Genomic DNA, 26,019 nt, shown 5'->3' with positions numbered 1-26,019 from the left:
TCTAATTGTGTAAAAATTAGTTGTGTGAAGCTCTCATTTTTCATATCCAACTCCTTTTCTTCATCCTCCAACCCCCACCCCCCACCCCCCACCCCCCAGAAATAAAAAGAAAATCTTATTACATAATATCAAACAATCCCTTTCCTACTCTACCGCAATTATTATTATTATTATTATTATTATTATTATTATTATTATTATTATTATTATTATTATTATTCCCGTTTCACAGTCGGTTTGAGACCCCACTCACCTGCCCCCACGGCTCCGGGGCGTCGCGATGTGGGGATAAGGACGCCCACCTCGACCACCCACCCAACGGAATCCAACGGTCCCTTTTCTCTCCTTCCGCGTGTCCAAATCTCCACCATCCATCTCCCTCCAATTTGAAACCCGAACACAAACTCCTTTTTAGTAGTAGAAATCTGTCTCTCTCTTTATCTCTCTCTCTCTCTCTCTCTCTCTCTCTCTCTCTCTCTCTTCTCCATGGCGGCATCATCATCGTAGGTACTAGTAGTAGTTGTAGCCGCCGATCGGACGGCCTTAGATGCCTCCTCATCCGGAATGGACGGCGGCGATGTTCCCGGACGAGGTCTGGGAGCACGTCTTCTCCTTCCTCCCGTCGGACGCCGACCGGAACGCGGCGGCTGCTTCGTGCCACGCGTGGCTGCGGATCGAGCGCAGGTCGCGGCGGCGGGTCTTCGTCGGGAACTGCTACGCCGTAGCACCGGCCGTGGCTGTGGCGCGGTTCCCGGAGGCGAGGGCGGTGGAGGTCAAGGGGAAGCCGCACTTCGCAGACTTCGACCTCGTGCCGGGGGACTGGGGCGGCGGTGCCGACGAGTGGGTGGCGGCGATGGCGGAGGGGTGGCCGCAGCTCGAGGAGCTGAGGTTTAAGAGGATGGTGGTGTCGGACGACTGCCTCGAGGTGATCGCGAGGTCGTTTAGGAACTTTCGGGTGCTCGGCTTGGCGTTCTGCGAGGGCTTCAGTACGGCGGGGCTCGCCGCGATAGCCGCCAACTGCAGGTTAGGGTTTTCAGTCCTCCCTGGATTTGGATTTGTGGTCGGTAATGTTTGGGTTTCTGGACGCGATGTGAGGTTTCTGTCTTGGGAAAGATGCGAGTTTTCCGCTCAGATCCTTTGGTTAAAAGATATTTCCGTTTCCATGCTTATCATATTTTGCTTGAAAAGAAAATTTTGTTGGTCGAGTAACTGCAGTTAGGTTTTGTGATCGCTGATATTTGGTTTCCCCTTTTGATTTCAGGTTTCTAGTATGACAAAAATGCAATTTTGTTTCTTTGATGTCAGATTTCTAGTATGATAAAAATACAATTTTGTTTCTTTTTCTGCATATTGTTCATCAGATAGAAGAGATTTCTTGTCTTCTTATATGATATTGCGCTTGAAATTCATGGACTTTGGTCGATTTAGCTCAGCATCATCGCCACCAAACTGCAGTACGCCGAACCGGAGACTCATTTGGTGATTTCTGTTTCTGTATTTTGTATCTGGTTGAGAGTTGAGCTTACTGATGCGCAAAAATGTGACCTTTCTTCCACATAGATCCATCAGAAAGAAGAGATTTAGTCTCGCTTTGCCATATTCGCTTCAAATTTGGTTATTTTTGGACGATTAAGCTCAGGACATCCTTGGTGCTTCTTGCGTAGATCGGTAGTGTTGGTGACTCTCAAACTTTGTGCTTCGTCTTTTTGGTTTTTAGCTTTATGTTCTGATCCTTGGTGCTTCGTTCCTGACTACCATCTAAGCTTTCTAGTGTGCAAAAAATGTGAATTTTCTACATCGAATTATCAGATGCAAGGAATTGCTGTCTATTGTCTGAAGTTTGACGTGTTTTGTGTCGATCTAGCTCGCGCCTTGATTTTTTTTTCCTCCTTATGTTAGCTCTTTTGATCTTTCCTGCTGAATCTTGGTCGTCCTTGCCGAGGTTTGTAAAGTAAATCCGTAATAGATGCGTTTCTTTTCTTGTACAAAATCATCAGTTGGCAAGGACGAATAAAAGTTCTAGGTGGTTGAAACTATTCATGGTTTAAAGTTTTGACATTTTTAGGACGAATAAACATATATTTTGTGTGTTTGGTTTCTCTTGGGTTTATGAGTTCAAATTTGGTGAGAGCTAGAAGCTACTTCAGATCTATATGGTGCAGGTGATACTTTGAAACTTCTGGCACGAGTTTGGGTCATATTAGACTGTAAGTTAATGATTATTTGAAGATATATCTAGCTTACTGGAGGAACCATTGGTTTGGGCAGAAGATTTGATCCTCACTCTACAAATGCATTGAGCATAATCTGATTGTATAGTTTTGATTCTGTCTGAGTTGCCTTAACATAGGCTGCAGTATAGTTTTGCTTTCAGCTAGAATGTGTAATTTGGTAAGACATCTTCTGTTATGATCCAGCTGAAGTGAGGTGCATTACTTTGTGAGAAATAGGCACGAACATATATTTCTGCCAACAGAGTCACGTCCCCTTGGCTGATTTACACTGTTATTTCATTTTATTAAATAAGGGGCGAATAGGAGCTCCAAAGGTTATTATAAATCTTAGGTTAGTTGCACTTTCCTTCTTTGAACTTTGAATTCAACTATGAAAGCATACAAATTATTTCTTGAAATATATAAAGTGTCACACTAATGCAACTCCTTTGTAAGGGTGGATATTGTAATATTTTAAATAGTTCAGGGGGCAAAATGTATGCTTTTATGGTTAAGGGGCAAAGTGATATTGAATCGAAGTTCATGGGAGCAAATTGTAATTAAGCCTAAATCTTAGTATTAAAATGACTGCGTGGAGTCTATTTCACTTTCCTATATCTTCTAGGCATCTTCATGGTGAATTATATGGCTTGCTTAAGTTGTAAGGGATGACATATAGATGAAGGTGTTATGATCTGAAAAAACATAGAAGTGCTCTTAGGTTGATATATAGCTATGTAGCAAATTAGGTTAATTCAAGGAAAACTAAGGAAAGCATTTTATAGGTAATTGAAGAATTACCTAAGTGCCCACTTGTCAATAGATAGGAAGATCTCATTTTCCTGCAGCCAGTATTGTGTGTATAAAGACTCCAGATGAAATTTATAAATTTGCATCTGAGTGCTGCCTACAAATTGATTTCTACTGTAGTCCAGTATTATTAGTGATCTGTTTAAGACTGATGACATTTGTGTGGCCTTCTATAGTGACGCGAGAAAATGTAGCAGATGTGAGGCATAAGTTCCTGATCATGTCTTTTAAACTTCAAATGATATGTCATGGTTAGTTGGATGAGGTCGCCATTGGTTTGTGGGACAGGATTACTAGGTGCTTTAGTATCTTATTTGTTTTCTTCTCTTCCTTTTCGCGAGATAAAGTGAACACTTTCTCTAGGTTTATCTGTGCAGTTCTGGTATTCATGTTTTTTCTGCTCATTTTCTACAAGTATGATGACTTCTATCAACAAATTTGGTATGAGTTTGAAATGGGCCAGTTTAAGTCATTTTAACATTTTTATATTGAAAAGAATTGGCATAATTAATCATTAGCCTGAATAAGTAAGGAAATTGGCATGCTTTGAGTACCAAAGGGGAAATTATAGGTAGATAGATTAATACTTTGTCCAAACATCCCCTTTATTTTTCAAGATTTTAAGAACTGTATTTGATACTGTAGTTTTTCTCATGCTTTGAAAGAATTAATTATTCTCACGCTTTGAAAGGATTAGTCACTTAAGCTGATATGTTCTTTTAGCAATTATGTTTTCTAGATCTGTAGATTTCTGGTTCTCAATATAAAGCAGCTGATATATTCTTTCTTTCATAAGAAAACAGCTCCTTTAAATCTCTTTCTTGAATGTTCACTATTTCAGAAACCTGAGGGTGCTGGACCTACAGGAGAATGTCATTGAGGACAATTGTAGTCACTGGCTCAGTCACTTTCCAGAATCCTTCACTACTTTGGTACATTTGAACATTGCTTGCTTACCAGGGGAAGTAAATGTGCCTGTCCTTGAACGTTTAGTGAGCAGATGTACCAATCTCAAGACCTTAAAACTCAACCATGCCATTCCTCTTGAGAAACTTGTTATTCTCTTGCGCAAGGCTCCACAGCTAGTTGACCTTGGGACTGGCAGGTTCTCAGGCGAGCATCATTTGGATCTCTATTCCAAACTTGAATCAGCATTTACAGGATATAAAAGCCTGAAAAGCCTGTCTGGGACTTGGGAGGCTGTTCCAGCATACTTACCAGCAGTATACTCAGTTTGTGAAGGTCTTACATCACTGAATTTGAGCTACGCTACCACGCAAAATCCTGAGCTCATAAAACTTGTCAGCCGGTGCAAAAATTTGCAACGATTATGGGTATATCTCATCTCTTCTACTGTCCCCAGTTTGCTAATTTTCTGCTAATGTTATTGTATTATGTGGAGTTCGTTTCATCCAATTTAACAGTACAGATGTTTGTGTATGTGCAATGGTTGGCTTTTTTTAGTTGTGTCAACATAATCCAATCCTTCTTACTGCATGTCTCCAAAGAAGCAACATATTCAGTCTTATTGACAATCAGAAGCCTATGCTACAAAAAACAGATGATTTCTTATTTGTTACGCTTATGCTGTTGTTTGGAAAGGACTAAATACATAATTTCTTTTTATTATCCTAGGAGGTTCATTCAAGCTTCTCATCATGGTCTTTCAGGATTTCATTGTTTTGTTCTCTTATTTTATTTTTCTGGTCCAAGATCTTCAATTGATCTCTTCGGTATTTAATTTAAAACCATATATATTGTAGGTAATGGATTTCATTGAGGATGATGGCCTTGCTGCTGTTGCATCCTCTTGCAAGCTCCTTCAAGAACTGCGGGTCTTCCCTTCTGATCCATATGGTCCACAGCCTGTCTCTCTCACTGAACGGGGCCTTGTTGCCATCTCTGCTGGTTGCCCAATGCTGCATTCTGTCCTCTATTTCTGCAATCAAATGACCAATGCAGCTCTCATTGCTATTGCCTTGAACCGGCCAAATCTAACTCGCTTTCGCCTGTGCATTATTGAACCCCAGACACCGGATTATCTTACTCTGCAGCCTCTCGATGCTGGATTTAGTGCCATTGTAGAATCATGTAAGGATCTTCGGCGCCTCTCTGTCTCAGGTCTCCTCACCGATCGTGTGTTCAAATCTATAGGAGCCTATGCAGATCGACTCGAGATGCTGTCAGTTGCTTTTGCAGGCGATAGCGATGCTGGTCTGCATTACATTCTTTCTGGGTGCAAGAGTTTAAGGAAGCTAGAAATCAGGGACTGCCCATTTGGAGACAAGCCCTTGTTGGCCAATGCTGCCAAGCTGGAGACAATGCGATCCCTTTGGATGTCATCATGCTCTTTGACCTTGGGGGCGTGTAAGCTGCTGGCACGGAAGATGCCACGCTTGAATGTGGAGGTCATTGATGAGAGGAGAGGAGCATCTTGGGATTCACGACCTGATGATTGCCCCGTTGAGAAGCTGTATGTTTACCGTACGGTTGCAGGGCCGAGGTCTGACACGCCATCTTGTGTTTGGACTGTTTAAAATGACATCACATATTATGGAGGTACTGAATTCTCTCTTTGATATACCTTCCACATGTTGATATATATTTTTTCTCACACTAGATCATTTCTTCAAGTGAAGAGTGCATCGATCTGTAAGGCGGTAGCAGTTGGAGGTTGGATGAGTCAACTATTGCGAAATGTTGCTGGAAACTCGAGCTGCTCATTGTCAATAAAAGGAACAGTGGGACTACACGATTTATACAAACTTCTAGTTAGCACTCTTGAGGGATCTTTGTTCATTAGGCTTAGCTTTATGTATATGAGGGTAATTCATTTCCTCGACTGTGTGCTTGGAGATGCATTGGCAACTTTATACTTTGTCTGAGAATTTGAATTTTGAATAACTTTGGATGTTCTGGCGCTGGTATGAGAATATTAACAATTAATGCATTATTTAGCCTTTGCATCAAATCAAAGGAGTGAATGGAGGCAGGAGTATTTGCAAGTTCTGGAATTTTAACATGTTTGAATCTCTTCAATCATTTATGAAAAATTTCAGGTGTATTTCTTATGCCGTGTTTTACGAAAGGGCATTGCCTTTATTGAAATAGATCTCAAAGAGGGCATTGCCTATTTGCCTTTATGTAGATATTTTTAAGTTTAATTTAACTAATCCAAGAATGCACGAATTAATGTGATATCACCCAAAAAAAAAAAATCTATCCTTTAGTAACAAGTCAAGATTTTTTTTGTTTGAAGAACCTATCATTCGTAGGGTATGTCGATAGAATCACATAGCCTGGACCAAATTATATGGATGCATCTTCCATCAAGTCTTATCAAAGAATAGATACATTTTATGGGGAATGAGATGCTTCCTAAGGTGTGATGTGAGGTTAGAGGAGCATAACACCACAAGCATAAGTAATCATGTCCAATAGGAAAAACTATCTGATGCATTAAGCTATATAAATTACAAGGTACAAATGGATTTGATTCAGTCGAGCAAGTTGTGCAGCCTTGTTCAGTGCATGTCTATTTGCAACATAATATCATTATTAGATTTATTAGATGTAATACATAAGATGCATGAAAATTAGCTATTGTTTCTAGTGACTGAAAGGTTTAGATACATACATAAGCCTCAAACTAATTATTGTAAGTGATCATTCATAATTTCTTCTGTTACTTTGAGATAAGGAAACTTCAGCATGACTATCATAACAAATTTCCCATCTACTGAGTTTCATCTGCACCACTGTCCACAAAAATATGAATCAATAAAATCAAAATCGGGCAGCAATTTCTTTGATATAATTATCTGATGACAATTTTGAAACTCATATACAATCGGCTATGGAAAGCAGATAGAATCAAGATAAAACAAAATGCTTTCGTGATTCCACTCCGGCCTATGCCTGGTACCTGTCAGCTTTAAATATATCAACAGGAGTATGTTCCGATTCAACTTTTGCCGCCTCCGAACCCGTTCCTGTACAAATAAGCCATGGCGAAGATAAACATGCCAATCTGTTCAAGTTATTGCTGCTAATCCAATGACACCATCATCTTCAACGCTGGGTCCAGAAATTGTGGCCAAACTGCGGGTTCTTGCTGAAGAGCATCAAAGAAGATTTATTTTATGCTATTGACATTAGAGCAATCACAAAATGTGAAGGATAAGCACATTGAATAGAACCAGTAGTTAACCGGACTGTCTAAAAGATACCACAAGATATCACTTATGAATCTATGCATGGGCTAAAATCAAAGTAACATATGTTTGTGTAGTGACTGAAACTAAGAGCTGATCAGTTGAATTTAATCCATGGATATGGGTGCCATTGGTATTTTTGTTTATTTATATGATCATGCCCTCCTATTAAAGAAGGCCCTTAACATGCAAAAAGAAAAGGACATCTGAAAGCATGATGCTCCTGCTCTTGCTAACGTGGGGTTTGGGAGAGAATATGCCTCATTGATGAAGAGATTGTTTCCACTAAGCCCTATTATCACACCAAGTGATGCCCTTATTATTTTTGAAAGATAGAAGAGAGGAAAAAGAAGAATAATATAGTTCCACAGGATATAAACAACAATAGATAGCGAATCAAAAAAGATGGAAGCAAGCACTTTCGGATGCCTCCAATCATGACGTGCAATTCTACTGCACTAGAGAAATTCATTATGATGTCATACGATATCATAGTGTTCTTTATACAATTTTGATGGAAACAAAGACAAGCTATTGTAACTTATAACTGCCCAGGGAATAAAAAGAACAATGGATCTTGATAGAAGATATACAACTACATTTATTAAGGGTCAAATATGAAAAGAGAGCATACATTTTGTGTTAAAATGAATAGTAGAGGATGTTTTAAATTGTGATTTCCTTTTCTATCCCAGCCATACCTTTTAAGTCAATTGCCACTTTCGTCAATAGTATGTAAAAAAGATCAGTCAAATACTTAATACATTAAGAGACAATTATGGTCACTAGAATTAGAAACGTAAAATCCAAGGAATCTATCACAATAGAATTGAGGAAATTTTTTAAACCTTATATTATATATCATGCTTCCATGCCCTCAAAAAGTTATGCAACTGCCCAGTTTGCAATTTGCAGAATATAGTATAAATTTCTAACAAGATGAATATCAACAATCTGACCAATATGTGACAAGTAAGCTCTTAAAAGCTAATACAACCATTCAGTTCAAAACTTCTGCACTCTCCCCAGACCTTGATAGGGTTGTAGCACTAGTTGCAATAGCTAATATCATAAAAATTATAAGCAATATCAAGGCTAGGCCATAATATAAGTGTACATGTGGTGAACCATGGTCAACCAGCATCCTTTTCCCTGCTAACTATTTTAAAGGTGAAAATGTTGTACCACCTTGATATTTTACTTCAAAGTTCAACATTTAAGGTATACATTCAAGGCTAACTCCCCTTATCCATGATTGGATCAGATATAGATATCAAATAGACCCTCATTTTGGGCGAGCCATTAAGATAGCAGATAAGGCCAGCAAAGGTTCATGATCCGCTACTTGCAAGCTCTCATATTTGACAGGTCAACTGTGTATCAAGTTTTAGCTACAACTGTTCCTGTCAGAACTTTGTCTTATATGTGAGAAAAATAGTTCTGAAATATGCAGTCTATTGTACTACTTGTGTACCTAGTGAGTGGTAGAACATTTCAGTTGTCAAGAGCCAACTAACTAATTCCCTCAATATTTTGAACCAGTCAGGCTTGCTGAAAAGAGTGCTAATTGTCCAAACAAGAGTTTTGTTAAAGTGCATTTTAGTGTGGAACAAATATATCCATGCTACCTTTTAGATCTCATTTTGCTATCAAAAACATTTGTATGTTAGACGAGTAAAAACTAATGACAAGGAGAACCTCAAACCTCACAATAAAACACATAGAAACAGGTACTGAAAGCAGTAAAATGTAAGGCAATTGGTTCACCTGTAACATTAGTAATAACATTTGTACTCTTTTGAGCAGCAAGAGCTTTCAATTTATTTCCTGTAGCTAATACAAGCAAGCTCCGCATATGCTGCTTTTGTTCTTTAGGGCTGCTCGTTTTACTCAAAGCATCATCAAAGCTTAGTAAATCATCTTTTGTGATATGAGGAAGGGAGAGCAGGACCTGGATAAAGAGTAATTAATATCTTAGCTCAGTGCACTATATGCACTTAGAATAGGTTGCAAGTTGTACATGGCTTTAAATCTACATTAGCTCAAATCTGCAAGCACTTAAACAATTGTACTCCATGGTCAAACTACCAAAATGGTCTAGATTTGTATTCATTTACATCTTACTGAAAGAATAGAATCTCATTATTCAACAGTGAATAGTAGATATAAATCTCAAACGTTAATCAACGATCTTATATTCTGTTACCTGTCTAGGTGCAGGGCTTCTATCTGATAGATAGACATATATTTCACGACAAAGACCAACAAGATCTGCACTTATGATTGCATTTGACTCGAGGGCTAGGCCTTGAATTACTGCAAAAAATAAATCCTTGGCAACAAACTCTCTTAGTTCAAGATCATTTGTTGAAATGGCAAGTAGAATAAGAGCTCCACAAAAGGGAACAATTTTAGTAACTGCTTCACCATCTGTCCAAGTAAATACTTCAATAGTTATCCTTAGTGCAGGAAGAGCAGGACCTTTATGCATCACAAGAAACCTGCAGATGGACCAAAATGCTTGATAATCAGAGATGAAGTAGCTTACAACCAAAGAATTTCAAATAAATTGAAGGAATGTTGAGGTTCAAATATAAAGTTAACTGAGTATTTTTATTTTCATTACCCGGTGACAGAGTTTGAAGCAAATGATTCTAAATCTTTGAGCAAAGGAGCTTCTGCACGATTGATAGGTCCAAGTTGCTCCAAGGAGGGGAGGTTGCTATTTAAGCTTGGCAAGGCCAAAACAGAGAGTAGAGAACATACTTCCCTAGTCAAATCACGCAGTAACTTTTCTTCCATCATTTCTACCTTCAGCTCCAATCCAGAATGATTACCAAAGGTATCTGGCACTTTTGTGCGGCCTTCATGTAGAAGACTAGACCATGAATGAGTAAGAGCTTGCTGGCAATAGAGAAACACTGGGTACAAGAGGTTTACAAGCCACTCTTCCCATAGATCTACAGGGCAGTACTTGACTAAAGGCACAAGAACTAAGTGAATGAGTTGGCGTAAATGTCTGAATTCCATTGATTGCACATTCTCTACAAGAGTAAGTATCATAGAAGATCCCTGGATGCATCGGAAAAATGAATCCCCAATAGTTGCTGACATGCCTATAACATTATACCTACAATATAGGATAAATTAGAAACAAATTGTCAAAATGCAAGTATTACAATAAACAAATATATAAACTGAAAATGATTTAAGGAAATAACTCACAAGATATCCAATTTGCTTTTTAAAAAATTTCCAAGAAAATAATACATTTCAGTACTATCAACAGTGAGATCAAATGTTGAGGTCTATAAGAAACTTATGTACTATCCAACTACTAACATAGTTAATGCATTCAAGATGGTGATATAGATGTGCTCCAAATTTGAAAAGCCAACCACTCAGCTAGTGGTTCTCCAAGATTTGCAAGCTTTGGAGACAGTGACGTAATTCAAACTTTCAAAACTATACAGATTTTTCTGTATATGATACAAGACAGTTGACAGATAAGCTAGACTATCTTGCCCAGGAGCTAGATAATAAAGTAACTAGAAATGGGTATGAAATACATGAGTTACAAGAGATGTGCTGCAAACTGTGAGCAGTTTTACAAAACACCAACTTAAAACCTGCAAGGAAGATCTGAGTAAGATGCCTTGCAGTCACCAATGCATGGCTTGTGAATCTCTAATTTTGAAAATGTTAAGTTCTAGAATTCCGAGGGCATATTGGATTTTCCTCCTAAATGGTCAAGAGATTCTTTTCTTTCTGCTTCTGAGATAAACGTACAGCTATATGAACTCCGAAACCACTTATTGTTACAAATATTCTCATCTCGTCCAGAATAAGATGCCTATGTCATGTAAGAAAGAATTGTAGCAAGAAGAAACAGTAAATAAGTCGCTCTCTTTTGGAGATCACAGAAACAATTAATATGTTTGTACCATTCCAGTTTTTTTATTTGCAGCACACAAATATCTAATAACATATAATGTATTATCATCAGTAACATGTACATAAGGCCTGAAACGTTAGGTAGAACAACAAACAACATAAATCAGCTGAAGTCACCATGCTTACCCACTGTCTCGGATACCCTTCAACCAATTCCTTATGTCAGTTTCCTTTGAGTCTCCCTCCCTGCTCGTGTCCACTGAAGACCCATCAGAAGATGCTGAATGAACTTTCGACAGTTTAATATTGGTTTCTCCCAGAAGACTAGCCTGCTCAACAGAACTCATACTCTTAGCTGCTTTTAATTCTCCTGTGAGAGCTTGAGCTATCGGTTCAGACCAAAGAGAATGCACAGATCGAAGCAGCTGCAGATGAAGAACTTACTTTAGCTGATAACTCTGTTTGAGATGCTGTCACAAATAAAACAATACAAAGCCAGAAGCACTAACTCAAAGTTCCTATATACCTTAAATTAACTGCAATGATATCAAGGAGACATAAACTAGTTTGAGTTCCATTACCCGTAAAAGTGGGGGAAGCATCCAAGACAGATGATGAGATACAGGATGCACATAAGTGGATTGTGCTGGGCTTCCTTGCAAATTCATATTAGCCTTCTTGCTTCCACTTCTTTTGAGTGCCTTTTCAAAGAATGTTACAGTGTGGTAAATTGACCACATAAATTGCACGTCAGAGCACAAACGTGCCAAACCAAATGGGTCAGACAAATATGCATTTTGCCACTCTAATTGAGTCCACATTTTGCTCAAAGGTTCAAGCAACCAGGCCAACACTTCTTGTTGTTGTTGAATCCTAAGTGTAAACAAGACAAGATAAGGCATTTATATAGAAGTTTAAAAAAAAAACAATTCATCTATGCACACAATTAGGGCAATAATTCTATCATAATATTGAGGTGATGGGTAGATACCCAGCAGAAGATGCCATTACAAGAAATGCTTCGCCTAAAAGATTATGTTCTCCACGAAGTAGACGACCCTCTCCTTGAAGATAAGACATAGTGTCAGCAATACCCTGTACCATCAAGAATACAACACACTAAAGAACCCAGAGTATGTCTTTTCACAATGGATAATGTAAGGGAAATAATTTGCATGATGCAATAATGCTAGTTGAGGATCTTCTGATTTAATTTTGCAGAGTATTAATTACAAAATACTAGCATAATTTACATGATGGTCATACAATTGCAAATCTGTTAAACACTTAAACTAGACAGCTAAATGGCCAAGCAATGGCAGTCTCAAATGTATGATAAAAAAAGGAAAAAATAAATAAATTAAACCTGTTTTCTGGTGCACCAAAAGTTGGTTGCAAAAGCTTGCAATAAAATCAGTAAAATTTACTTGGAGCTAAGAGGAAGATGCAAAGCTGTATTGACATGAAAAAGAGGAGTATTTTTATATGCAGAACTGGCAAAATTTGGTATTCCATATAGTTGGCATTAGCAGTTCTTGGTTGTTGCTTTACAACTGGCAACAGTAGAGGTTGCACAATGGAGAACATACTAATACTATGATTATATCAGAATTCAGAATACACAGCAGATACTAAGGATTTTAAGGGCATGGAAGCACTTAAATAAGTTAAATGATCTAGAAGAAGGTGAATGTCTGAATCTTACTATATAATTACAAAAAAGAGTTGAAAATATATTAGTATCAATGTAAATTACGTACAAAATGTTAATTCACATGTAAATGTTAATATTTTATATTAATCAGAATGTGACTCTTGTCAACATACATAGCTTAATAAACTATGGCATTACAGAAGATATTTGCATATACTCATTAACATTCATGTCTGCACATACTATGGCTTTACGGAACATAGAGAACCCAATAATATTAAAAAGTTAAATAGAACTGGTATCTCATTCTAGTATACACGTTGCAATTTCTTTTTGAAACAGTATTATTTTGGTCATTTGAATCATCTAAGAGCACAGAGCCAAGGAATATTTGGCATATCCAAGGGCCAACTATGTTTTCACACTCCCATATTCTTCGATTGATACTGATTTTCTTCGACTGTCACGGAATAGGGATTTCTATCACAGCCTGATATAGAAACCCACTGTCAGAGCCTCCTTTCGTAGTGGAGATGGAAAAGGGCAACGAAAAAGAAAAGAGTCCTATCATTTGACAAGGAGTTCGCCATTCCACAGATTGGGCTATGCTAGAGTAGGAGATGTTGCAGCCATGGATATTTTAGAGAAAAGGGAGAGGATGGAGGAGGCAGTGAGGGTTCTGGGTTGCTTTAGTTAGCTTACCCAAGCAACAATAAAGCCTAATTTGCCTTCATGGTTCAAGTTTACAAAAAATTAAACGAGACACATTAGGTTAGCTAGGTGTTTGATACATCAAATTTCACATGTACGATTCTAACTGGGGTCTTCCCCACTTCTCTCAAGAAAAAAAAAACATAATAATAATAATAATGATGATGATAATAATTCACAAGTATGCACCAACCTTCATACATGCATACATTCAAATAAACTATAAATAGTTCACAATATGAGATTTATTGCCTACAAATATTCTCGTAATTTCTAGGTAGTAACAAAATTAGAGAATACAAGTAATATTAGGATTTATTGAAGCTCCAAGAGATGCCGAATCCAAGCTAACCTTCATATGAGGAAGCAGACTTTTGTCAGCAGCTCTCGATACACGAATAAAGGATGAACAAATTTGCAACCGAGCATGTCGTGCATTATTTAAAGAAGGGTCCTGTTGATCAACAAGGGATTCAGAACAAAAAGTAGAAGTAACAATCAAATCATGCTTGAACTAAAATGATGTATATGTAAATATTTTAGTATATGAAACATCTTGCACTACCTGAAGGTTGAAGGGAAGTGATGTCAAAAGTTCAAAAAGTTTATTCACAAGACTAGCAACTGAATCTGGATAGTGTCTCAAATATGGTCCAAATGCATCCAAATAGTGCCCAAGGATTACTGCCAGTGTTGGCTCCGTCCACTTTAAAGAAAGGAGCTGCTGAAGTAGTGCTGTGTTAACAAGCAAAAGGTCTTAGCATGCTTCAAGATGGTAGACTCATAACCTACAAGAAGACTAGCATAATGATATGGACAACCTTCAAAAATTCTGTGTAATTGAAACTTGGTTTCAGGATCGCTGCTTACAGATTCAGGTGAACCATCGAATATTGCACTCACGACTGTCTCAAGGCCTAGTTGTATGCTTTCCATTATTGCTAACTCCTGGGTTTCATAAAAATTGACTTAAACTCATGAGAATACAAGTCTATTGTATGAATTAGGATGGTAATTAGTCTTTTATAAATGGGTAAGACAACCTAACAACCACTTTTTCTCTGGTTATGTACGTAGCTAACCTGAGGGGACATTGATATGTAATTTGCATTTCTTGTAAGTGTGTCAATTCTCTGTGAAACTTTTGTTGCAGCTATAAATGGCTTTTGAGAAGCAATAAGTCTGATGAGCTCCAACTGCATGGAGAAATTTTTCATAATGCACAAAAATTGAGCCATTTAATAATAGTAAAAAAGGAAAACAATCATGCAAGAACATTTGGGTTGATATTATATAAACAACCACCAAGTGCTCAGTAACACAAGTATATTTCATGAGTCCTTGTTTGACTAGTTATAAAGGTTTACATGTTGAAACTTGCTACATAGCCAAATCACAAGAAAAAGGTGGTAAGCAATTCATTTCTCAATAAGCATCATGAAAAGCAATATCAGAGTGCTTAAAAGATGCTCTTGCTTAGCATCAGTCTCAACGCAAGATTTTTTACCTTTTAAGTTAAAAAAGTGAGCTTGAGAACAGATTGAATTCAGTAATAGCCCAAATTTTGCAGAGTAAAAATACTCGTCTCTTGTAATTTCAATTCTGCTGTTCAACTTAGGGTAGTGCCTCTTCCTTTCATGCTGAGCCAGACTCATTAGCTTCCTCTTCCTCCATCCAATCATGTGTACTAAAATGCTTACCAACCATGTTTCATGTTTCATGCTTCTTAAACATAAAAATTCCCTAGAAAACAGCTAACTAGTCAAACACAATATTGTTATTTTTTTTAAAAACGGGCAAAGAAAAAGGAGGCAAAGATGGACCAGTGAGAGCAAGCTAGACCTAACAAACAGACGTAAATAAAGCTTTCAGTGAATTTATACATTACAAATCCAATCATAATGGTGGTTATGACTTATGACTTACGAGATAGTTTCTTGGCATGCCCACAAAAAACAGCATTATGGTTAATAAAGGCTATACAAATATGAGAAAAGATTAGGATTCTGAACCAAATACTAGAAGAAATCATAGTATGTTCTGCATAGAACGATATTGGCATATAAATATGGATAAAGACATGCTATTTGAGATTAAAAGATGAGTACTGCAACAATCAAGAGTATATCATTTTAAATATGCACAATATCTTGACAAGATTGCTTTCAAAAAATAATATACAGAAATATTTACAGATTTTAGTTACAGAAAGGAACTTCCATTTGATACGTGGAAAAGTAACTGGGTAAGAGAAGTGCAGAGAATGTTTTAATAGGGCCATTAAGTGAATTAGAAAAGGATATACCAATCTAGAACGGTATTGGCTGAAATCGCTTTTTCCTTCAAGCTCATTGCTCCATAGTTCAAATGATTCTCCAGATGTTTTAGGTCCTGTTGTATTGTTCTTCTTGAGCATTCTTTGGAAAGAAATATCCAGAATAGAAGAGAAAATTTCATCAGTAATGGATGCCAACACTCTTTTCTTTTCCTTTTCTGTTGGTCCACCAAACCCCACATTGCAAACAGAAGAGTTATCCCCAGAAATTTGTGCACTAGATTTTGCTTTTGCTGATGGTTCTCTCAGCAATACCTGTCAGCAACTAAACTTATTATTTCGAGGAATATAGAACAACTAATTCACATGGTATTCCAGTAATCATAGTAAAGAGAAGGACGATAAAGAGTTATACCAGCCAAAAGAGCAAAGATTGAAAATGAAGCGCAATCTTGTAATGTTGGTAATATTCCAGCATCTGACATCCAAAATAATCAATACTATGCATGTCATTGAAATAAAATAATAATAGAAGGGACAAATAAAACAAGTAGATGAGAGGCTCGAAGCAACTGCAGAACTAAAAATATATCATGAAAAAGTAGATACATGTAAAACAAAAGATTTGAACTAGGTCTAAATATAGTTACATGCAAGTGAGGATGGAAGATTCAGCTGACGGCAAACTATGAAAACTGATCATTGAAGAATTGAGAATGTTATTCAAAAACCACACAATATCATCGAAAAGTTACTCTATTGACTATTTTTTTCAACAACAAAAAAAAAAGCATTTCATATACTGGGCTACATAAGCTCTGACTTCTGATATGCTTCAAAAGCTCTTATTCAAAGTTCAACTTTCTATATACCGTGCATTTCTCATACTTCCAGAGTTCCAGAAATAAACAGTCTTGTGAGAGGTGCAACTTGTCAGTTGATAGATAACCTACACATAAATAATGATGTGAAAGATTCAGAGTTTTAAGGAACTGAAATTTCACATACTGATGAAGGATACAGAAGTTATTATCCACTCTCTTCTCAGGAAAGTTATTTGTATGATGAAATATGCCACAAAATTGAAATTTATCATCCGCAATCCAATGTAAGAAATTCATAGCTTAACAGTGGAACTTCCGAGTTCCAAAATCTTACTCACAATCAGACAACTGAGGAAGATCAAGGTTTAATGGCTCCATAATATAACCGTTAATTCTACTCACAATCAGACAATTCACTGCTAATGAACATTCACTTTACCACTACAAAAGTCAAGCTCTCTCCAATCAAATTTCTAGCAAAAATCTCACACATACTCCTCTCATTACGCTTTGAATTTCAATTTTCCTTTTTGGTCACTCCCTCTCATAACACCTTTCTTCCCACCCTACTTGTAAGTCCTATCATCCGTTTCATTTAGTAAGAGTAGGATTTCCATGCAGCTGGCATGTGGGGAATGCAGAACATTTTGGTCAGCAATGCATACAGTATTGTTAGTTCCACTGGCCAAGCAGGAAGTAAGGTTTTCACTTTTCAAAATTATCTGATTAGATAACTGAGAGGATCAGATAAAGCTAAGGGCAATGTATTACATTAAATATTGTGCAGACAAACAATTAGTTGTATTTTGACCATTAAACCACTTCAACTAGTGTTTTCTGGTGCCTTATTGAGCTGCTAATACTGCTCTTCACTTTCAGCCTTTCAGGCATTGTAATTGTAACCCAAATTTGTACTCAATATTGGAGGAATTAGTTTGAGATCAATGATTGATGGGTAGATCTAATCTTCGTTCATGCATTCACGCCTATACAGTTTTCCCTAGTTTTATGATTCTATCACAATTTGTATTTCTGGTTTGAAAGCAGTGGCGGAGATAATAAAACTAAGAGGGGGCCAGGGCTCCCCCCTTGACTTTTATAATTGTGGCGCTACTTTTTCACTTAGGACCCTTTTTTATATAAAATTATAGGTAGAAACACTAGACATCTGCTTGTCAACACTGGTCCGCCTTTTGTTAAAAGTTGAGGAAATAAACTATACACCAATTTTAGCCAAAATGTGGGTCCAACATTAAGAACTTAATATAAGACAAAGCACTTCACTTTATATCTATAAAATCTTCCCTTCAACAAAAAAATGGGTTCCCAAATTTTCTTAAAAACCTTAGCCAAAAATTTCAATGAATTTTTCACAAACATCACCTTACTCTACCCTACATGAAGTCATAGTCAAGGCTGATACTCCATTGGCATAGAAAATGTCACCCCATGATGAACGGCGTCAACTCTCTTAAGCAAATAAGAATTGCAGGTCCCAAGCTTGCAGAACATGTAAGGCAGAATAGTGAAGCATATCAAACATAGAGCAATATCCTACATAAAAGTGTGGAACTAAGGTGGAAGAAATAAATCAAGTAATCAACAATGATGAACAACTCAAAAACCTTTTAAGAGAAGAGAAGGACAAATATTGCTGTATAGCTACAGCAACCAAGCAACACTTACCTATTACATAGTGCAGCATATGAGGACATCAGCTAATAAAGTTTCATATGGAACTATCTATTCGATGAGTAATTGTCTGTTGAAAACAGATTGACTTATGGTTCCTCCACAAAAATGTGTTGCATGCCAGAAGAACCCAAAGTGCTTATATAAAAATATTTCATATATCTATATAAGAACATTAAATCAAAAATATTCAATGGATGTGTATATCTGAAGTGTTCACCTGTTGAAGAAACTGAGATGTTATATTTCCATCCACAAGGAGGCATTGCATGTTAGAAGACCCCAAAGCTACCATACTCTCACATATACACTCTGCAAACTCATATTCACTTTCATCCAAAGCACCAGTATTTGAATTACACTTATTTAAAAAATCTCTCGATACATTTATCAAGATCTGAAAAATGGTAGTCATTGCAGAATCAAACTCATGTGCTGTGGCATCAAGAGGTCTTTTCCTGAGAATGCAAAAATCATAAAGAAGAGGTATGGGCAAAGCTGAATAAGAATCAACTATATATATTCAAATAAACAAGCAATTGACAACACATACCTCTGACAGACAAACTTAAAAAATTCACAAGCATGGAGACGAAACTCATTATACGGAAGCAAGGACCCACATCTGTAAAAGTACTGGTTAGTTCCTCGGTTACCTAAAGATGAATAATTACAGGTATTCTAGAAATATACCCATGAATGAGACCATGTTTTGCAAGATCAGGCACAGGAGCCCATTCAGCATAGGCATTCACCGCGTTGAGAGCAGATGTTACTATGGCTGCGTGTTGTTTAGCCAAATCCATATTTTGTCTAGAATACTCACTTAAAGCAGCTACAAAGTGCTTTTCAAGCAACTGTCATGTGATATAGGATTAGGATGCTTTCTTAAATTAATGAAACAGAACTATAGTCTAAGAAAAAACTGAAAATCCTTGACAAGTTGACCCCAATCTTTCAAATAGAGAACTTACAGAGTACAAGAGTGGCAATATCTCTGTCAAAGATTCAGTAAGACCACGTAATAATACCCTTCGTCGATCACCTGTTGCATGCACCCCAATTTAAAAAGACAAGCAAATCAGAAAATAATTCCTTTGATGTATTATTTGATTTGTTAGAACTGAAATACTGGAGAGAGAATCAGGGACAATTGCAAGGAGAAAACCTCATAGCTAACCTTCTAAGTCTTCATTATGTACTGTTATATCCTCTGGAAGCCACCTTAGAATCATGGCAACTAACTCAGCCTGACGAAGTGCAAGAAAATAAATAAAAATAAAATAGGGTAAAATTTCTACCTCATGGATGTATTAACATTTCTAACGTCTGTGTTCATAATGAACTAGTGGAAATAAGCATCATACCTCAATCAGACCTTTGTTGGATAGAGAAACCATAGAAGGTAGCAGCTCATGCCACAGAGTTACTCCTTCTCTCCTAACTACCTGCAAGAGAAAGAATGATATAATTAAAAAAAATGAAAAAGTTACAACTCTTACGCAAATAGGTTCACTAGCATAAACACAACAGCAATGAAAACCAGGAACCTCGGCGACTAAAGCAGCTATTTGACTCTTTAAAGCCCATTCTTCATGAGGACCAACCACTTCTGTAATCAATTTAATTGTAAAATTTGCAAATTCCTTCCTCTCTGATATGCTGAATTCATCCCACCTGAATCTAACCAAATGCTGTAAAGAATATCAAGGAAATAAATATAAACCAAGTTAGGAACAGAAGAATAATAGAGCATATGCAGATTATATGAATCATAATTGAAAGCAATTTTTCTCCAAGAAGAACTGATATGGTATGCATAACTTGCATTATTAGCTTACTTGAAAGAAAAGAACAAAAATGCATAATTTGATATTAATTATAAGTTATAAGGCACTCAAGGTGTAATTTTTGTAATTTGAGGTGTAATGAATCAGGGCATAATTATATAATGTGTAAAGCATTGATAGACATTCTGATTCCTCTGTTTTCTTACTTCTCCATTTCTTTATTGAGGTTGCAAGTTGCAACATAACAAGGGAAATATAACAAGACTTGCACTCTATTCTAGTTGAGAAATCTCGATAGTTTACTATCCTACTCATTGCTTTATAAAATGTTGCTTCATAACCATAAAAGAGCTCATGATTTACCAGCCTAGTGTCAATTATTACATGCTCTTGCATATGAGTGATAACTTGCTCTGAATGCTATTTATATTGACATTTCTTGCCTGTCCTCAAGCAAAGAAATCCAATTTATTAACCAGGAAATTAGCATTAATTTCTAAGCTCCTTTGTCCAGCTCTACAAGCTCAAGAAACTTTCTGATGCCCCACCAGGCAGCATACCTTTCATACTAGGACTTCCAAAAAGACAAAAACTTCCATGCCCTCTATGTGAAGTGCAATAATTAATTTTACTCTCTTTCCCCAGAATGTAGCCAGCTTCAAATGGTGTCTCAATGTTTCTAAAAAGTCTATGTGCTCTGTAGTTGCCTAGTTGGTCACGTCTATAGCATATGTTTAAATTGTTAATTGCTTATACGACATACTACATACTTTTGATAGATCACATCATTCTTCAAGAGGAAACAAAGGAAAGAAACTTCATAACCGGGTATCCAGATATCAACATGGATGCGCTTGCGACTGCTGCTGCAGCTGCAGCAAGAGTTGATGAATATGTCACAAGGTTAGTTGTGGTATTAGTGCCATAAATTATCATTTTCTCAGTATCTCACCTTACTTGGCGAATATTTTGCATTGGGTTGACTAACAATAATGATTTTTTACAAGGTCGGTTGGTGGGTAGTCAGGTGGAGTCACCTACCTTGGTGACTGAGTCATCAAATAAAGAGGAACTCAAGTGGCTGACTCTATGCACTAGAAAAATATAGTTATTGGATAGACGACCTATTCATACATGAAACCTTTCTCCTTATCCATAATCCACCCAGAACCACAAAAAAGGAATGAAAGATTATATGATTTTAGTTCATGTCCAATCAATTGACCCAAACGGATCGATGCTCAACCTAAGAAAGCCAAGCCAGGAATGAATGACATTGGGACCTTAAATGTCTTATATTTGAAAAATCAATCATGCAATCCCTACATTGAAGCATCCTAAGCTAGGTTCCCAGTATTGGATCAGGACCGGTATCAGCCGCTTGTATCGAATAAGACTATTTTTTAATTACGTATAATTCTAAATATTATTTAAAAATACAGAAAAATTTCTAAAATTTTAGAAAAAATGATAAAAATAAGAAAATAAAAATTACTCACATATGAAACCTAAAAACTTAAAAAATGTATTAACTTACTTAAAATTTAAAATTTTGATGAATATCGAGCTCTCTCCTCTCCCTCTTTTCAAAATTCAAAACTTACTCAAAATTTATTCACATAGACAAAATTTCTATTTTTTCTTTACTTCTCCCCCCTCCCTCTCTTTTACGCTCCCAAGAACTGGAGCTACTACTTTACCATAGCAACAACAATAGAGGTCGTCGGATCTACTCGGTGCAGGAAGAAAAAGAGAGAGGGAATAAAAGGAATTTAAAACTAAAAAAAAAAACTCATCCGAGGTCGCCGAAGGTTGTCAGATCTTCGTCGGAGAATGTCGTTGGAGATCTACTCGGTTACCGGTGGAAGAAGTGAGAAAGAAAAAAAAACAAAGAAGGAGAAAAAGAAAAGAGAGAGAAAGAAAAGAGAGAAAAAGAAAGGCAGGTAGATGGGTGGGGTCTGGGTTGGATCCCACCCGTTCTCGCCAGTTTTAGGCAGGATTGGCTGACACGACTGATACCCCAATCGAAACCAGCCAACCGGCAAGTTTCGGCCAGGATTAGGATCAGCCAAAACAGGGAACTATGATCCTAAGAAGTTTGTTACTTTGTTACTTACCATACGACATTAAGCAAGCATGCATCTTATCAGATCAGTTTGAAATTAGATCACTCGAAAGGATGCTAGAGGTAGACTTGAAAGTCCAAAGTCTCAAACTGAAGAAAACCTAGTGTCCTATATCCGTAGAAAGTTAAAAACTAATGCTTGCAAAATCTACATCCGATAATCTTCTTCAAGTAGAATCCAGTAGTGCAATTCTTAAATACAAGACCATCTAATTATTTCTAAATTAAATTATACTTACAGACAAATTAAGCAAAAACGATCAAAGAATAACGAATAAAAGAATGGCAACAAAAACTAAGACACATCAAAAACATGACATATATAGCATATGTAATCACATTTAACTTAAAACTATGTCAGCAAAGGACAATACATTATAAAACAAAAGAAAGATGGAGTACAAGGATGAACCTGCAGCAATTTAAACCCATGCAGTCGAATCTCTGATGACCAATCCTTCTGAACCAAAAGAAGTGATGCGTTTGCCAAAATGTGAATATCTCCACTCTTCACCTGCAGTGCATATATACCACAACAAGATATCACCATGAAGTTATGGAAATAGAATGCTAAAATTTAATATATATATAATTAAAAATAGTGCTCATAACCTATTCAAACTTTTGGAGGTATTCTATAATCACAAATACCTTTCAAATGGTTATAAGCATTATTTTTAATCTAACACAATTTCTAAATGTACATGAAATTTTCTTTTCAAAATTTTGCAGTTAATATATGAATTTCGCAATTATATTTACTAATCTTATTTGTCTTTTTCTTCTTTTTCAACTAAAAACATTTGTATACAAGCCTCTCATATAAGGAAAATGAGGAGGTGAACGAGTAAAAAATATAAAAGAAAAGTTAGAAAAGAAATAGATTAAGATTTTTTGTAAATTAATCACAAATTTTGTAGACAAACTATGAATTATAGTGATAAAAAAAAGGATCAAGGTAAGTAAGGAAGATACAACTCTATTCAGACTTTTGGAGACATTTCATAATCACTAATATTTTTTTAATGGTTATGAGCACTATTTTTAATCTAACACAATTTCTTTAAGTATATATAAGATTTTTTTCCAAATTGAAAAGGCTAAAGAATCAAATGTTACCATAACCTTTCAAAAAGAGAGAACATCGGTGCTATGAGTACCTAAAAGAAAGAGAGAAACATTTATTTATTGTATAATTTCGTATTAAGTACATAGTTAATTTACAAATTTCATAGTTAATGTACGAATTTCGTAGTTAATCTATGAATTTCATTGTTAATTTATGAATTTTGTAGTTAACCTATAAATTTCGTAGTTATATTACTAACCTTATTTGTCTTCCTTTTTTTTCACTGAAAACAATTATATGCAAGCCTTTCATATAAGAGAAATGAGGTGTGAATGAGTGAAATATATAATAATAAGTAGAAAAGAAGTAGAGTAAAAAAATTTGTAAATTAACTACGAATTACAGTGATAAAAATAAGAGGATAAAGAGAAGTAACAGAGATTTGTAAATTAACTCTGTTCAAACTTTTGGAAACATTTCATAATCACTAATATTTTCTAATGGTTATGAACACTATTTTTAATCTACCATAATTTCATAAGTATATATAAGATTTTTTTTCTCAATAAAGAAAGCTATAAAAATTAAATGCTATAATCAACATTTCAGAAAAAGATTACATTAGTGCTATTAGTACCTAAAAGAAAGAGAGAAACATTTATTTTACTATATAATTTCGCATTAGGTATATAGTTAATTTACAAATTTCTTAATTATTGTACGAATTTTGAGTTAATCTATGAATTTCGCTATTAATTTATGAATTTCGTTATGAACTTTATAGTTATATTTACTAATCTTATTTGTCTTCTTCTTCTTTTTCACCGGAATAATTATATATAAGCCTTTCATTGAAGAAAAATTAGGTGGTGAATGAGTGAAATATATAATAATAAGTAGAAGAATAAAAGAAAAAAATATTTTTTTGTATATTAACCACAAATATTGTAAATAAACTACGAATTACAATGATAAAAAGGAGGATGAGGAAAACTAAATGAGATACAACTATATTCATACTTTTGGAGATATTTCATACACTAATATTTTTCTAATAGATATGAGCACTATTTTTAATCTAACACAAATAAGTGTACATGAGACTTTCCCAATTGAAAGAGCTAAAAGAATCAAATGCTATAAAAAGAAAGAACATTGGTGCTATGAGTAACTAAAATAAAATGACAAAGATTTTATTTTACTGTATGATTTATTATTAGGTACATAGTTAATTAAAGAAAATTTGCAGTTAATTTTTGAATTTCGCAGTTAATCTACAAAATTCAAAGTTTTTCCAATTAGTCTCTTATTCTATTAATTAAAGAGTGATTAGAAAGACCTATTAAAAGATAGAAGATGAGGAGAAGGAGGAGACGAGTACAGAGCCACTTCTCTCTCTTATAGTATCCCGTCAACATTTAATGAAATACTAAATAACATAAGAGCAGACTTGGAAGAAAAAAATGAAAAATACCTATCTGCAGAGGAAACTGAAAATGGGCTTGACTAACCCAAAAAAAAAAAAATCAAGTGTGTTTTGATGCAAATTTCCTATCATGATATCGCCAATAATAAATTTCTTTAAAAATTCAAAAGATATAGAATTATAGATACCAGCATAATACACAAGATAAAAGAGAATTACATGTTATCATAACGTTAAAGAATTGACTACCATTGCAAACCAACACAAAATAGAATATCATAATCAAATGAACTATGTTTCCTCATCATTGCGACAAATTTCTTGATTTATATTTTAAGGAAAAAGGTTAAAATAAAGGCAAACCTATATAAAGCAAAGATTTTTGAAGTAATAGTCGAGGCTAACATGATAAGTTCTGACACCTGTATTGCTAAGGGATAATATGAAGTACAAGATACAAGTTAGAATTGGAGCGTCCCGATAAAGGAATGTTTGTCATTGCATCACTCGCTCACTCACATGAGAATATACCACTAAATGAAAGCTAATCGACATGGCTACTTACAGTAACTCCTCCCAACTTCCTATAAATAATCCAAAGTAAAGACACATGGAAAATTTTCTCTTTGAGACTGACACACTTATGACGGAGCGGATCCAGTATTCCCCATTCAAACAACCAAATTCAATGAAAGACCAGTAATGCAAGGATATTGCTTTCTTACAGCTAACCTACCTTAAATTTGTTACCAAAACCCCACGCATTAAGATATACCAATTTAATTTCACCATCTTAACTATCATGCATCTTCTTCATCTTATCATTATCGAACAATACCCATTGGCAAATCAAAAGCTCTAACTTTCCCATCACCCACTACTGACACGTTACAAGCAAACCCAAACCAACCAAATGGACTGACTAAGACGCAAAACTAAACAACCAAAAGCAGTGCCCCGATCGCATCAAACATGTCCGAAACGAAAGCAATCAGACAGCATTCAACCAGCAACAATCCGGAATCAGTAAATGCAGAGACAGCACTCACGGATTCCAAGTAGGCGACGGCGGCCTTCCGGGCATCCGGAGGCGAGCTCCAGTCCATCGTCGCGGCGATGGCCCGGGCGACGTTGGTGGCGGTGGTATTGCCGTCCTCCATAGTGGATTACCCGCGAGGGCTTTGCGGACCGAATTAGAGATCAAATTAGGGTTTCAGCGTTCCGCGGCATTAGGGTTTTAATGGCGAACTGATATAGAAGTGAGAAGGGAAAAGGAAGAGTGGGCAGCAAGGAAGAAGGGAAAAAAGAAAAGAACAGGAAAG

General features: G+C 36.1%; 2 protein-coding genes across 3 annotated transcripts; one reads left to right on the top strand and one right to left on the bottom strand.

Annotated features, from left to right (window-relative positions):
• The first annotated feature begins 445 nt into the window (after positions 1-445).
• On the top strand, positions 446-6,037 carry LOC140760917 (transport inhibitor response 1-like protein Os05g0150500). Of its 2 annotated transcripts, none has more exons than XM_073098002.1 (4): positions 446-1,023; positions 3,865-4,357; positions 4,787-5,582; positions 5,663-6,037. In XM_073098002.1, exons 1-3 carry the CDS (start codon positions 548-550, stop codon positions 5,558-5,560), a joined length of 1,743 nt encoding a protein of 580 aa, XP_072954103.1. In that variant the 5' UTR covers positions 446-547; the 3' UTR covers positions 5,561-5,582; positions 5,663-6,037. The 2 variants fall into 2 exon arrangements, with proteins under 2 accessions (XP_072954103.1, XP_072954102.1); XM_073098001.1 differs by having other exon boundaries at positions 5,658-6,037.
• Positions 6,038-6,796: 759 nt separating this feature from the next.
• LOC140760949 (protein HASTY 1) lies at positions 6,797-26,019 on the bottom strand. Its single transcript, XM_073098065.1, has 22 exons — positions 25,747-26,019; positions 22,615-22,716; positions 19,838-19,981; positions 19,655-19,735; positions 19,468-19,537; positions 19,262-19,332; positions 18,981-19,144; positions 18,841-18,912; positions 18,508-18,745; positions 16,187-16,249; positions 15,802-16,086; positions 14,579-14,692; positions 14,318-14,444; positions 14,062-14,231; positions 13,849-13,950; positions 12,123-12,226; positions 11,713-12,004; positions 11,318-11,556; positions 9,864-10,367; positions 9,444-9,738; positions 9,005-9,188; positions 6,797-7,137 (listed from the first exon to the last, which is right to left on the bottom strand). Exons 1-22 carry the CDS (start codon positions 25,855-25,857, stop codon positions 7,058-7,060), a joined length of 3,612 nt encoding a protein of 1,203 aa, XP_072954166.1. The 5' UTR covers positions 25,858-26,019; the 3' UTR covers positions 6,797-7,057.

The sequence above is a fragment of the Typha angustifolia genome, chromosome 6, assembly GCF_048772165.1.
Source record: "Typha angustifolia cultivar Huaian chromosome 6, ASM4877216v1, whole genome shotgun sequence".
Classification (NCBI taxonomy): Eukaryota; Viridiplantae; Streptophyta; class Magnoliopsida; order Poales; family Typhaceae; genus Typha; species Typha angustifolia.
The sequence above is the reverse complement of the archived record's forward strand: the minus strand, read 5'-3'. Positions and strand labels throughout refer to the sequence as shown.

Bases quoted from the DNA above. Each gene is read 5' to 3' on its own strand.
- LOC140760917 (XM_073098002.1), top strand. From the start codon at position 548: ATGCCTCCTCATCCGGAATGGACGGCGGCGATGTTCCCGGACGAGGTC. The intron at 1,024-3,864 runs GTTAGGGTTTTC...TCACTATTTCAG, and splicing joins GCGATAGCCGCCAACTGCAG to AAACCTGAGGGTGCTGGACC. The intron at 4,358-4,786 runs GTATATCTCATC...TATATATTGTAG, and splicing joins AAAATTTGCAACGATTATGG to GTAATGGATTTCATTGAGGA.
- LOC140760949 (XM_073098065.1), bottom strand. From the start codon at position 25,857: ATGGAGGACGGCAATACCACCGCCACCAACGTCGCCCGGGCCATCGCC. The intron at 19,333-19,467 runs GTTAGCTATGAG...TGCATGCAACAG, and splicing joins ACATAATGAAGACTTAGAAG to GTGATCGACGAAGGGTATTA. The intron at 11,557-11,712 runs GTAATGGAACTC...CTTCATCTGCAG, and splicing joins TGCTTCCCCCACTTTTACGG to CTGCTTCGATCTGTGCATTC.